The sequence below is a fragment of the Chaetodon trifascialis genome, chromosome 4 (genome assembly GCF_039877785.1).
Source record: "Chaetodon trifascialis isolate fChaTrf1 chromosome 4, fChaTrf1.hap1, whole genome shotgun sequence".
NCBI lineage: Eukaryota > Metazoa > Chordata > Actinopteri > Chaetodontiformes > Chaetodontidae > Chaetodon > Chaetodon trifascialis.
In genome coordinates this window covers 4,777,487-4,792,252 of record NC_092059.1, presented here as the reverse complement: position 1 = coordinate 4,792,252, position 14,766 = coordinate 4,777,487, and the positions used below count along the sequence as shown (strand labels likewise).

Below are 14,766 nucleotides of genomic sequence, written 5' to 3'. Positions count from 1 at the left end.
TTAAGGGGACTAATATCATACTTTTACATCAGTAGCTGCTTGTTATTTTTAGGATTTGGCTTTTATTTCTTTTTATTACCTTGTAAGGCGCACTGTTCACCAGATCACTTGATAGGAGGAGACACTGTATACATATAATCCCTTTATTTTACCATTATAACTATAGTTTTGAGCATTGTCAACAAGTGGAAATTATTTGATAAGTGAATCACAGAAACACTGATTTAGTCGTTGTTGTTTCAAGAGCCCGTGAATTGCTTCAGCAAATGTGGCAGGTGGTGCTTGATGGCCACAGCAGCACCTTACCGCCGTGTGTGTGTGTGTGTGTGTGTGTGTGTGTAGCTGAGGTATAAAACCGAGGACTATCACAACTTCCAAGTGTCAGGCTCCACGCAGCCACGCAAACACTCCACTCACATGAAAAGGCAGTTGGTTGCAGCACTCGTTCAGTGGAGGGATTTCAATGGAAAGTCAATGGGCTACTGGATTTAATTGCATGTTCCAGCAGCCATTTGAATAAGAACGGAAATTAAATCAGATGGTTGCAGCAGTATCATCAAACTCTTTGATGAAGAATTACTGTAGGGGAACTGAAATTGCTCTCGACGGTTGTGGAAAATTAATGGTGCTGAGATGATTGTGTCTTTTAGCGCACATGTCACGGCCATGTGAAGCCAGCCGGTTAAGAAAAGATCTACAGATCAAATATTAGCTGTTTTAATCAAACAGTCTGGAGGGTTCAGCGAGAGTTAAGATGAACTTGAAAAGAAGGAACAGCGTGAAATCTCTAGGCGAGTTTAAAGATCCTGTCAGCGTGCAGGAATGCTGTTCAAAGGGTCTGCTAGTCATGCACTTACGTAAAGTTTGATGCAATGAGTCAAGGTCACATCAATCAATGCCTTATCAACTCATTAAACAATCAAACTGAAATCAAGGCCGTAATATAAACTCACTTTATTAATTTAGTTTTGTTGTGAAATCGATGGGAAAATATGTTTGCTTTTAGATTGCTATGACACACGTGATGTGACGGGATTACATTGTCCATAAAGATTTGCTCATGCACAGATTTTGGAGGTGACACCGGTTTGGGATTTCACAATAAGGATTCCAAGTTATAACAAGGCCCACATTGCTTAACTTAGTTGGTTAAAAATCCTCGTGGAATATTTGTATGGTCAATAAATCAATTTAATTTTATCAGTGAATTGATAAGAATAATTTAAATAAGTAACAGGAGCGAGAGCTGGCATGGGGGTCCACCTTAGAAACCAGCTGATGTGAGCTCACTTACTTTGCCTTAAAGGGACAGTTTGACACTTTGGGAAACACACTACAAGTTAGATGAGAAGTTTGATAGCAATGTTATGCTTGTACGGCAAGTGCAGAGCAACCGCTAGCACCCGGTTAGCTTAGCATACCAGAAAGACTGGAACCAGGTGGAGACAGCTAGCAAGGCTCTGTCCAACGATGACAACATGAGCCAACCGACACCTGTAAAGCTGACAATTTAATATGTCTTGTTTATTAACATAAAAATGTACAAAAACTGTAAAAATGACAAGCTAACAGTTTGTATTTGTGTCCAGTCTTTATACTTTTTAAGCTAACCTGGCTGTAGCTTTATATTTAGCTAGCAAACAGACTCGTCTTGTTCTTTCTCTAAATAACAAACTATTGCTTTCAAGTAAAGCTTTTAGTGCTGGAAATGTATAATTAGCACTTATTTTAAGTAACACTGTGGACATGGAGAAACTCCAAATACTGTTAAAATACGACCACAAAAAGTGCAGAAAACATCTGACAGATTACCACATGTGTAATAGCATGCAGCGTTTTTGTTTTGGTGACCTCTCTCTTTAAAGAAAGACGACAGAAGGGACAGAGATAGAAGAAGGAAGAAGGAGATCATTATTTCATCCCCAAATTATACACCGACTTCACTCTAAACTGAAGGAGCTCCACATGGTGCTGTTTACACGGTGAAACTCCTTATTTAACTAATGACAGCTCCATGAATACCAGGCAACAACACTCACTGCTATAAACTGCACATCATCACAAGTCACCCAGAGCTGTAAATAACTGTTAAGAACTGAGTAACGCTGCCTATTCCTCATATTTGTTGGCAGCCATAGAAACAAAATCCCTCAAAAGATATCGGCCATTATGTTTTTGTGAACGCAGTGACAACGGCAACACAGGGGGGTATTAAAGGAGTGTTTGAGGTGTCCATCGCTATAGTAACTCATCCTTTCATGCCAAACTTTTTTGTTTCCCATAGCGATGTCTAGAACCGATATCGTCTTATCTCGTGTATTGACCAGGAGCCCCTGAATGGCCAGAGGCTAAAGCGATAACTTCCCCTGCTCTGACCTTGAACAAAATGTTTAAGTGCGCCTGCATGCTGCTGTTGCAGTCTCCTGTAAGACACTTATTATCATGTCACTGATAGGGCCAGGAACAAGTCTTAATAGCTGACCTATTAAAACAGGGCTTCCGGTACGACATCTCCGAGCACATCCATCACCGAGGCTGAGCCTTTATGTCTTTTATTAGTTTTATTGTATCAGTATAAACAGTGCAACACTGACACAGATCAAATAAAAAACACTCAGTGTTGAAATTTGATTTACTGGACTTAAAGTATTGCATAACAGAAGCTTCACCCTCCCCGACTGGCACCACAGCCCCGAGATAACAAACTGTGGGTCAGACTCGGCGTTAATTAAATGAACCGCATGGAAAGTTTTTCATTTTCCACAGACAAAACAATGGAATAATGATTGGTGAGGAAACATCACGGGCGCTCTGATAAAGCAGCACACTCACATTCTGATCAGCACTTCTTCTCCTCACTGTAACTTCAAATGAGTCACACGCCTCCGAAACACAAATGTGTCACATGAAGAGCTCTAACTCATCTGCTAAATGTATGCTCTTACAATATGTAGTGTCTGGGGCTTTCGCTGTGGCTATTGGATCACTGTGCTTTGTATTCTATGTCACAAGAGATGATAGAGGAGTGCGGTCCAGAAAGCACACAGACACACACCCGACAGAGTCACAGCCAAATCTCCTGTCTGCCGGAGCCACTCCTCGCCATTCAGGGCGGTAAGCCATTGATTCCCCGCCGCTCTGTAGGTTCCTCTCATGATGGCACCTCGCCCTCTGTTCAAGATGACACCGTCTTGGCTGACAGATGATGTCCTTGCCCTCAGTGCGACCGCACGGTGACCAGCAGCCGTTTGTTCTGCGTTAATTTGCAGACAAGCAGAATGAAAGGAGGCAACTTGAGACGGCAAACAAACATGATTGCATAGATTATCTTTTGATGTGCAGAGCAAGAGGTTCTAAACCAATATGTGGGGAAATTGCACCATCTTGTGGCAAATACATGCAAGTGGGTGCGGTGCAGAAAAGCACCATTACTTACCAAGACAGCTCTGCAACGGCAGGGTGACAGCAATGACAAGGAGAGACAGAAGAGCTGCATAAGCCTACAGAGAAACAAGAAGAACAACTTAAATAAATCAGCACATATTCTTTTTCAACAGAACAGCCTATAGTGTCTTTAATGCCTTATTCATGAGGAAGGTCCAATTTACATTTTCAGATTTTTCAATTATTAATGCTGGATCAAATTATCAAAGGAGAGTAATATAATGTAGGAGTGCAGCTTACAGAGTGTGGACTTTTTCTCTCACTACAGTAACTATTGCCTAATTGCCTACCAAGAGGAGCTGTGCGCCGTTCTGAGTCACTCTCCTCCAGGCTTTTCCCATCTGAACTCCGAGCAGAGCTAAGGAACAGGGCGTCACTGTTTCTTCAGCCTCGGTCTCCATACATCTGTGGACATAAAACAACTTATAACACACACATATGTATAAACACACACGCACATATATATATATGGTCTGGCATATATGGTCTGGCATTCAGTAAAATGACTTTTTTGGGAAATATGCCCTTTCTTACCAAGAGTCAGAATGCTGCTCTCATGTCTGTACGGTAAATATGAAGCTACCACTAACAGAAAGTTAGCTTAGCTTAACACAAAGACTGAAATCAGGAGGAAATCGATGTGGAAAAACAACCTGTTTAGCTGAAGCTAAAGGCAGCTGCTGCTCGCGGCTTCACATTTACCACACAGACATGAGAGTGCATGTTACCAGTCTCTTGCCAAGCACTACAAACAGCCTTGAATCACCCAAATAACATTCATTATTCATTGTTGTGGCAGGACGTGGATTGAAAAAGCACCTTTTTAAGATCTTCTCCACCACAATGTCCTGCTCATCATGACGAGACACGTTAAACAAGCCGTGGACGTTCGGTGGAAGCGCGTAGCCTTGTTGTGCCAAAACCACCAAGTTGTACATTCCCTGAGAGTCCGTGTGAAAATAAAATCATAACAGCGGCTGATGGGTTATTCACTGAGAATGTCTCCAAATAATAACACTGTATAATGCTGTTTGTTGTTTTTATTGCGGTGTGCCTGAGCCCGTGGAAGTTTAATTAAGTTTATCATAGGATGATGAGATTACAGCCCAAGTAAATCTGTCACCTGAGGGCTGCCTGCTAGAGCTGCTCTGCCATACATCGATATGGCCTGACCAACCAAGGATAATGAGTCTTCTCGCGCACTGGAGGAGCTGTAGTAGTAGTCTCCCATTTTCAGCAGAGCTATAAAAGAAGATAAATACTTTCTGTTTATCGACCAGATTGACGGGGAGAGGTTAAAGCAAAATGAAATGAGAGGAACTCACCGGACGGATGGGGATCATAGTTTAATATAGAGTAGTTATGATATCTCCACTGACAATCGTGGCCGAGATTCAGCTCCTGTGTTTGGGAGAGTGAGGAAGAGCAGACAGTGATGAAGGCTATGTTATCAGCCGCTAACAATTTCCCTCCGGCTTGATTTTCCTCCTATCGTACGTGATTGGAAAGATGTGCAGTTTGTTTGCCAGCTCCCTTCAGAACTCCAATTGTGAGACATTGATTTCAGAGCTGTACTGAAAATCAGATTAAAGGGACAGTCATTGTCTTGTTGGCGACACAAAGGGTTAAAACGCACATGTTTACCTCACACAGGTGCGCCACGTTGCTCTGTGCCAAACCCAGCCCGGCTTGAGCTGCCAAAACATACTTCACGAACGCCTCCTGCCTGTTTACAACACAATAAAAGAAAATGAGAAGAAGCGGAGACAAAGAAAGTAAAGAGCAAAGAAGATGATTAAATGAAAAGTAATTGTAATTAATGTTCTCACCAAGAGCCCTGGAGGAAGGCCTGGAGAGCCTGTCTGACCATAAATCCAAGGTGTCCGTTCCGTTCGCAGACTGTTTTTAGCATTCTGCACAGAGGGTAAAGGATGGGTGATGAATTATGGAAGATAATTCTCTCCACCTAAACGGAAAATATTTTAACATGATCTTAAAATAGTTTCCGATTCGTCGAGGTCATTCTAAAAAAAAAAAAAAGGTGTCAATAGCTGCAACAGGAGCTTCTTTAAATTCATAAGATACCAGAGGAACAATAGTAAGCAGAATTTCTCTGTGGCAGGCAGGAATGCAGTGACAGTGACTCTTATTTTTAGATATGCAAATGTTAGGTTCTGACCTTGAATTAGCCACTGTCATTGAAATTAGATGCCATTGAGCTGCAGGCTACAGTGCAACAGCCCATAACAAAGCTTTCTTCACCAGGCTAATGAAAGCCTCTTACATCACAGCCCTCTCCACATCCTGAGACACCCCTTCCAGGCTTCCTGTCGAGAGATACCAGGCCACCTCCACCGAAGCAGCTACGTGACCGAACCCGGATGCATTCAGAAACTGCTGGAACGCAGCCGTCTGTGGAAGGCAGAGGACACGTCGGCTCATTGATCGTTCTGGATCGGGGATGAAATTTTGACTGTGTGCGGGACTCAAACCTCGTTCCTCCACGGTCTGTCGGGGTCTTTCCCACTGAGATGATAAACTCCCAGGTTAAACATGCCGTCGTCATTCCCATTTAGCGCCGCTTGCTCAAAGTATTTCACTGCTTTTTTATGGTTGTTCAGTATAATCCCATGGTACCAGCCCAAACCATTCAAGGCGTTAATTGAGCCCTAGAGCAAGGAAACCAACACTGGTATAGTGACGGCACATACAGCAAACACACAGACTGATTACTCACAGCGCACACGAACCATCGCTGCAGCTTTCTCCAGCAGCTGAAAACCTCGGGTGTAGTTTCTTTTCACTCCCTGACCCTGAAGGAATCAACATCAATCAGTGAATCAATAACTGTCAAAACACAGACGCGCACACACACAAAACACCCGGCGTTCAATCCAATCACAGAATTGGTTGAGTCTTTATAATCTCACAGAACCTTCATCAGGAGGATGGAGTAGTCGTACATCGATGAAGGATCCTTCATCTGCATGGCGCTCCTTTCGAGCCACTTCACCGCGCTCGCCGTGTCTTTCAACACTCCACGCTGTCCCCAGTACAGAAGTGTTCCCAGATGTTTCTGAAGATAACAAAGTTTTCACCGGCCTGTTCTGAACACCGTGCCGACTGATCGTGATGAAGGAATGAAAGCCGGCTTTAACTCAAACGTACCTGAGAGTCAACGTCTCCTCTCTCTGATTGAAACTTCAGATACTGAACGACGGGGCCCGCCTCGTGTGTGAGGCTGTTTAAATCCTCTTGATTGCTGAGATAGATGTGTTCAAGCATGTATTGCTTTAAGGAAGACAAATGGAAACATTAATGCAGTGAACGATTACAAATAATGTGCTAGTTGCACACAAAACAGAAGCTCGATGACACAGTGACTCGCAGTGCTAGCTGGAGAACTGCTGCGGCTGAGCTAAACGTTAGAAAGAAAGAAATGGAACTGTAGTCTGCTACAGTTACTGAGAAAAAATATTTTATTAAATTATAGTAACTAATCAAGATGTTGGTGATTGCAAATGACATCTGAATATATTATTTTGGGTGGAAAGCTTATAGATGTCCTCAGGCAAACAGCCAACCAGGTGGCCACAAGAGCGCCTTTCAGTGCTGGAAATTCAACAATATTTTTCCTGAAAGAAATCAGAAAAGCACTCTGATAAGTTTGTTTGAGAGTTTGAGAGAAAATCAGCATCGAAATGGATCGATCAGCGTGAACAGTTCAGTGTACAGGAAGTTAATGCAACCGTGAGCAGTCACATAAAATGAAATGGTATTAAAGTCATTTTTTCATCTTTCTGCTTTTTCATCTGCTCAGTTTAAGACAAAAAAGTTAGAAAAGCAATCAGAAAGTACTCAGATGTAATAAGTAACATTAGTTTGATGAAGTAATTGATAGTCACATAACATAAAGTCACTGAAGAGAGAAACTTTTCCGAGCTAACAGGCGTGCTAACAGTCACTTAGCAAACCTGTTAGCTCATTAGCTTAGCTCAGTTGCTAACGGGACAGTAAGTTCACACAGTTTATTTTAAAGACGTATTTGTACCATCGACGCCTGTCTCGTAACTGTCTGAAAAGCATTAAATCAGCTCTGACTCTCTGTGTTGGATGTGGTTTATGAGTGAATGGCACCGATTTATGCATCAAAGTTCACCAAAGATCAATTCCCTGAAAACTTTAAAACAATCAAAGTTTGAGTTTAATTAACCTGTTTCACCTGGACTCTGTGTGTGTGTGTGTGTGTGTGTGTGTGTGTGTGTGTGTGTGTGTGTGTGTGTGTGTGTGTGTGTGTGTGTGTGTGTGTGTGTGTGTCAGATTGGACTGACAGAGCGGGAACATAAACAAACAACCTGGTGACAGTCAGCAGATGGCGATTCAAATACTGTTAAATCCTGACTGGTACTCAGAAGTACGTGACATCACATTTATCAGCCGGGCTCAGACCAAACGGCGCCGACAGATATCGCTCGACTGAAGTAAATAAAACTGTTTTGACTTTGGAGCAGTTTGTTGTCATGTGCATGTAGAACCCTATCGCTCATAATAAGATGCTGATTGAGAAAATGGGTTTTCGGGGCCTTTAATTAAGATTGGATCCAGATGGATTATTGTTCTGTCATCTACTCAGAAAGTTTCCAAGTTAGTCAAAATGCAGAAGCTCCAGTTTCCACTAACAAACTTCACCACAATGGTTCTCTCGGTGCATTAGCTGCCCATTCAAGCTGGAGCAGACAGTAAAGTCTTTCTGTTGTCTCCACGAACCCCCGTTGATTTGATGCAGCTTATTTAAATATTCCAAGAATAAACAGGAAATCAGTCTGAAGTAGAGCTTTCTCATAGCGGGCTCCTTATCTTTGGAGTGCTCTTCTTCTATTCATCATGACAGCTAACTCATTCGCGTTTTTAAATTAAGATTTAAGACCCACCTATTCTCCCTGGCTGGACCAGCAAACACGCTATTAATCATATTCTGGAGATGGACCCTTTCGTATCACTTCTGCCATGTGCTTGTAAACATGTGTGCAATGTGTTGTGCGTCTGTGTGCATGTGGATGTGGATGTGTTTGATTTATGGATTTACTCATCCTCCCTTAAATCTGTTTATACCGCACGTGCTGTGAATTTGTATATAGTTCATTAGCTGTTATACTTGTTTTTATTGTTATGTTTTACTTATGGTCATCATTTTCTACTTTTGAAGGAATAATTCAACATTTTGCTGAGAATTAAAAGAGAGGATCGATATTTTATCTGTCCATTCAGTTTGAAGCATGAAGATTGGAAAAGGGGAACCAGCCAGCCTGTTTCTGCCAGTCAGTAATGAAATCAGACTACCAGCACCATTAAATCTCTAATTAAAGGAGAGACAATAAGCTCAGTTTGCTTCAATGTCAACTATTCATTTAAATGTACAGAAATGTGCTCAAGTGCAGCTTAAATAAATACTTGTATGCTACCACCAATGTTACCGACTATGACTGTTTTAACCACTTCCACCACTCCCGCTGATATAAGCATAAGAAAACTAATATTGATGAAGAATAAGTCTAATCATGCTAGCAGCTCTGTGCTGTACTTCAGAACAGAGGAGCTCGGAGCTAAATGCTAATGTGGGCCAGCGTGCTCACATGGACGGTGCTAACATGCTAATATTATGCAGGCATGTTCACATCTTAGTTTAGCATGTTAGCATGTGCTAATTAGCACAAAACAAAGAACAGCTGAGACTGGCGGAGACAGATGTTGCCATCCCTAAGAATCATCTTCTAGTGATTTGAGCTCTTCAGACATACATTTTTTTCATGCATCCTGGAGCTGTCGACGTGGCTCTGCGCCCCCGCGTTGGAATAGTAGCTGTAAGCCATGTCCAAGTCTTTTGGAAACCCATCAGTTCCTTGTGTGTGCTTGTACCCTGCATGCATCAGGGCAAAGCGGTTATCACCCGCTGCGCCAATCAAACTGTAGGCGTGACCCTGAAACACACGGGAGTCAATACTATCAGTCACCATTGCAGAAGAGGCGTGATGAAGCGCCAATTAAGCTACAAGGAAGGCATTGACTCTACCTTTTGTTGATCGACTGTATGTCCCAGGCCAGTGAGGTGGAGAGTGGCTAATAAGAGGGACGCTTTATGATTCCCAAAGCAGGACGCTACTTGAAGCAGATCCGCTGATTTGGAAATTATTTTATTTTCTGCCTGATCCACGGTGAATATTGTACTAACTGCCTGCTCAAACAAAGTCCTGCTGAGGTCCTTCAGGCCTAAAGATCCTACAGAAAACAAGAAAGTGTCAAAAACTGTGAATAATGACGTGAGTTAGATATCATTTATAGTGCAGTGCAGTGACACCTGTTCTGATTTCCTCCTCTTTTGTCTGCAAGAAATGAAAGAGCTTGCTGTATTTCAGCTGTTTCTCCCAGGTCCATGTTGGTGTGCTGATCCTCTCTCCACTGTGACCCCACAGTGTCATGAAGTGAGGTACACAGACGCCTGAAATAAAACATAACCTGTCAACACTAATCTTCAGGCTTAATAGGTGTGCAGCTGTACCGACACCGTGTATACGAGAGCTGTTTAAGGTTTATCCCTGCAGAAATGCTGCAACACTGCTTAAAAGGACTTGTCAAAACAACATTTCACCTTTGTTGATTCGTGACAGGATGTGACTCTCAGTTACTTGATGCAGAAAAGCTCTTGTAAAAGCTTTTATTGCCCGACACTCCTGATGAGTCTTCTCCAGCTCCTGTAATGTCGGCTTGGGGTTTCTTACCTGTGACAAGGATAAAATTGAATTTCAACACAAAGGAATTAAAGAACAAAACAAACAAAACAATGACATTATTAATTAGGATTGGAAATCGCTTTACCTTTTCAGCTCCAAAACGATAGTATTTAATAGGCCCAAAGTACCCATGGATGCCTGGTATGTATTTCCCTCCTCCGATCACAAAGTATCCATCAGTGTCATCATAATGGATGCTGTCCTGAAACCTATAAATCAATACCACTCAAACCAGCGCTCATGATCACTGTGCATGCATCATCATCCCTGTTCTACTAACAGGTGTTTTGTAAAGGCAACAGATCATATTTCACAGCATTTAAAGGGGAAAACTGTGCAACAACAGGTCTTACTCATATACATATCCGCGGGTTTCCTCCTCCCACGTTGCATCCAGCAGCACCTGAAAGTCAGACATAATAATGCATGAGTTCACGACACACAGAAAAGAAAAAACCCACTCAGCTGTAAACGACTCCAAATTGCAGTACACAGAGCAATCGCCTGGAGTTTCCCAGCTGGAAAGCAACCATCTTTCAGGATCTTACAGCTGTTCCAAAAGGAAATCAAACGCTGCAAAGGAAGGGCAGCAAATGAAACCCAGAAGAGAAAGGATGATTATACGATGTTGGCCGAGCTGTATTTTAATTTCAATTCTTCATCCCAACTCCCAGAGGCAAACAGCGAGCTTCCATACCTTTGAGTCCTGTATGTAACAGTCTAATCTAATCCATCTCCACAGGGGCAACGCTACACCGGCTCGAAAAGCTTCATCTTCTCCTGATGTCACACGTGCCTGAATTATGACGTCCCCTACACAGGAGACATGGCAGTCATATATTTCACCACAGGAGATCCAAAGCTCTTTATTAATACATAACACAGTCTGCTCCACAGTCTCACAAAACACACATCATCGCTCACCATCATCTCATGATGCCTCCATCTAATCCCCTAAACTGGTATCAGGTGTCCCCACAAGCTGCCGTGACCCACCTGCGTCTGTAAGCTGCATCAGAACGGAGTCGTATAAATTGTTCCTATCGACGTGATGGACGATCCCACAGAGCTTCGTGTGACACCATTTCAGCAGGTAGATCCACACAGATAAGGTGACGCTGAAAACCAAACAACGAAACGTGATGTGACAAATCATTTCTTCGGCCACTGAAGCGTGGGGCTGAATTTAAAACGCGGCGCTATCTGCTGAAAATGACTGACCTCGCTGTCTGTCACTGACCGTGAGTAAAGAGCTTATATGCTCCGGTGAAGAGGCTTCATGAAGCCTGTAAAGTCATTTGTAATGACGGTGAAGTAAAACTAAAAGCTGCCAGCACTGAAAAGGAAACAATCACCGACCTTTGGCCTCATTCAACACAACCGCTGGCGTTGTATCTTGCACATCTGAGGCAACATGAGGTGGTTTGTCAGAATTATCTCTTTAATTGTTTCCATTTATTGTATTTAACAGTTCCTATGTATTTTATACAACATCTGGAGACCCTGCTGGGGTTTCTTTTTTCACGCTGTGTCGTTCATACAGACGAAGCTCCAGCTGAAACCAAATGAGAAGTCAGCATGTGAAGTTTTGAAGTTTGAGTCCAACCTGGGCTGCGTCACAGCATGAAGACGGGCTCCCTCCAGGCTTCGGTCGATAAAAGGCTGGAACCTGCGGATGACTCCAAACTGCTCACCGGTGCTCGCCAGCGGGAACTTTAGCACATCGATTACGTCTGCGTGTGTGTAAAACAGCACAAGATTACATACACAGACCATTAAATGTTTGGTAATTAAGACGGGACCAGCATGAAAAAACGTGATTAAGAGTCTGACCTGACTCGTGTGGGCAATGATAAATCCTGTTTCTGGTCATCTGCCACATCAGCTGAGCAGACCATGAAGGGCACTCAGCGGGAGGTTTGCTTGGCCGCTCTGAGAGTGGCTTTATCTGCAGCACTTTAGAAATCCTCAGCATGGAGCCTTGGTGCGTCCCAGGTTCGCGGCCATCATTAAGATGACCTAACCAAGCACGAACCGTCACATTCCGGACGTCCAGAACGCGCCTGTTGAAAAGGTCTCGTTGGTATAAAATGGATGGCGGCCATCTGAGCGGCACCTGGTGGATCCTGTAGACCCCGGTTGTGCTGCTGATCCATTTCCTCCTGAAGACCACTAAATCTGTCTTCCTTAATGTGGACACCGCCGTCTCCACTGCAAGCCAACATGGCCGGGAGCACTGATACCGCACACGGACCGCTGAGCCATCTACCACTTCGTCAGGGGCCGAGTCAAACCCGATGAAACTGTCAGGCTCGCTCTCACCGGTTTGGAGCGGCGAGGCTGAAATGGTTTGTGACGCACAGTGTCCCTGGTTGAAGTGAGAGATAAGTAAATAAATTCAGTGGATGTAAAGATGTGTTGCCAGAGGCCGTTTAAGGGACGTTCTCTCGTTTAAACCTTTTGGCCTCTTGGTGCAGATGGAAACAACTCGTGAACACAGCACTGATATAGCCCCACTGGTCGCTATGGAAGCTGAGAACGAGCATGCTTTTCAATTAATTTATATAGTTTATCAGGACAAAACGACTTTTCTCTGTTTCAACCAGCAGCCGCTCGAATAAAGCTCATTACAGTGGCAACAACATCATTAAGACCATCTGATTTGCAGGCCCGTCCCACTGCACCCCCCAGCATCTCCTACACACACCTGTTGACTGTTAACGCGACTTCCAGCAGCACAGTTATGGCATAGCTTATTTAGCAGGATGTCATGTGTACTCAAATGAAAATGTACCTCTCCCTCTGAAGACACTAAATATTTATTTCCAAGCAGCTGAGCACGTTAAAGATTGATGATGTAAGCTATCACACCAAAATATTTAACGGGTACTGCAGGATCTGATAATTTCAGCCTAAATCAGTTGCCAAATTTGTCGAGACGCCATCTATGCACGCCGGCACGGAAGCGCTGATCTCTGGTAAACATTATACGCAATAAGAGGAAACAACCTTTTGTTTTCTCAAGATACAAACAAATGTTGTTTTCTCGAGATAAAATTATTTAGATAAATAATTGCAAGCACAGTCGTTATCGGCTTCTGTACCCACAGAAAAGATAATTTTCTAGTTTTGTGTCTTCTTTGCCTCATTAAGCCATAACTGCCTCATCGCTGCCCCCTGTGGCCGGAGTTGTAATAGCTGCTTTTTGCTCCCAAAGGTCACATGGATCAACAAGCGGCTCATTCAGCACCCAACAACAAACTTTGACAAGCAAAAACAAATGTGAGATTTCTGCTTTTTCAAACAAGTTTTGATTTTACAACAGAAAAGATTTCAAGGATGCAGACTAACTGGTTGGCTTAGCTAATGTAGGTCTAAAGAACATCGGCCAGGACCTTCCCTGAGCTTTTCCATGGAACCAAACGGTTGCTGTTTTACACATGCAGCAGTAAAAAACCAACATTAGCATTCATTTAGTCTTGTTTCTGGTCAAATATTCAGTCTCTTCCAGCTGTGTTTCCACTGTGCCCACTGCTGAGGGAAATCTGTGCTTCCTTAGCAGCTAAATGCTCGCTCCACTATGTTCGCCAGCTAGTCTCTAACTGAGCCTCTCTGCCATTTGCTGAGCAGGTAGTGTTTTTATCAACAGCTGCCAGCTCCGACAATAAAGCTGTGGTCCTGACAGCTAAACAGGGAGCTGAACCTCACTTTAAAGCTCTGTAAAGCCAAGTGCAGCTGCAGATTCAGGTTTTTATTATCTGTGGGCTCATTACAGTGAGCAACTTATCATTTAATCATTTAATATAATGTTATTATAAACATATCAATCCAAAGAATAAACCAGTCAATAAAAATAAATGTCCAGGTTTCACACTGAGCAAATGGAATCAGGGTTACACTAAAGCACTGTGATACAGTCATTACGGCAAAGTGTAATAGAGTTTCTTACCATCATAATGGCAGCACTGAAGGCGAAGGCAAAGGTTAACGCGATCATTTTGCAATTTTTTTTAAAACCTAAAAACAATGTAATCCTTGAGTTCATTTTCAATCATTTCCACACATACGTGGAACATAATGTTGACACCTGGAAGCCAAACGCTGGCTGGTGTATGAGCAAACGCCCCGTGTGATGCAGGATTACCTGATATTCTGGTGTTGCAGGTTCAGCTATTTGCAGTAGTTTCTTTAAAGGGCCACCTACAGAACCTGAAAGGCTTAGCCTGAAGGACACCATTGTGAGACAAAAATGTCTCACTATTTTATTCGTGATTCCATTAGGGAACTTTCCATAGAAGTGATGCATCAAAGCTCAGAGTCTAACTTAATTTTGATGTGCTCGAGCCAAGGCCGTGCCGTCACCCAGCGTCCTCCATGGCCTTCGCCCACACAAGACTTTGAAGAAATATGATCTGAAATACAACCTCATATCACAGCCAAAACTAATTACCCATGAGCAACTGACTGTTCAGGCTTCAAAGTGAAAGGAACGAGGCATCAGTGACTGCTGCTGATGTTTTTCTTTTGGGTTTTT

At 43.1% G+C, this 14,766-nt stretch overlaps 1 protein-coding gene across 1 annotated transcript; it reads right to left on the bottom strand.

Moving 5' to 3' along the window:
• Positions 1-1,504: 1,504 nt before the first annotated feature.
• Positions 1,505-14,238, bottom strand: LOC139330267 (protein sel-1 homolog 3). Its single transcript, XM_070961090.1, has 24 exons — positions 14,182-14,238; positions 12,066-12,600; positions 11,839-11,965; positions 11,229-11,350; positions 10,930-11,045; positions 10,586-10,635; positions 10,318-10,441; positions 10,091-10,220; positions 9,800-9,940; positions 9,515-9,720; positions 9,243-9,422; positions 6,613-6,735; positions 6,380-6,520; positions 6,195-6,257; positions 5,937-6,113; positions 5,729-5,856; positions 5,274-5,357; positions 5,089-5,170; positions 4,770-4,845; positions 4,568-4,686; positions 4,264-4,385; positions 3,735-3,849; positions 3,437-3,500; positions 1,505-3,253 (listed from the first exon to the last, which is right to left on the bottom strand). Exons 1-24 carry the CDS (start codon positions 14,227-14,229, stop codon positions 3,006-3,008), a joined length of 3,321 nt encoding a protein of 1,106 aa, XP_070817191.1. The 5' UTR covers positions 14,230-14,238; the 3' UTR covers positions 1,505-3,005.
• Positions 14,239-14,766: the final 528 nt, after the last annotated feature.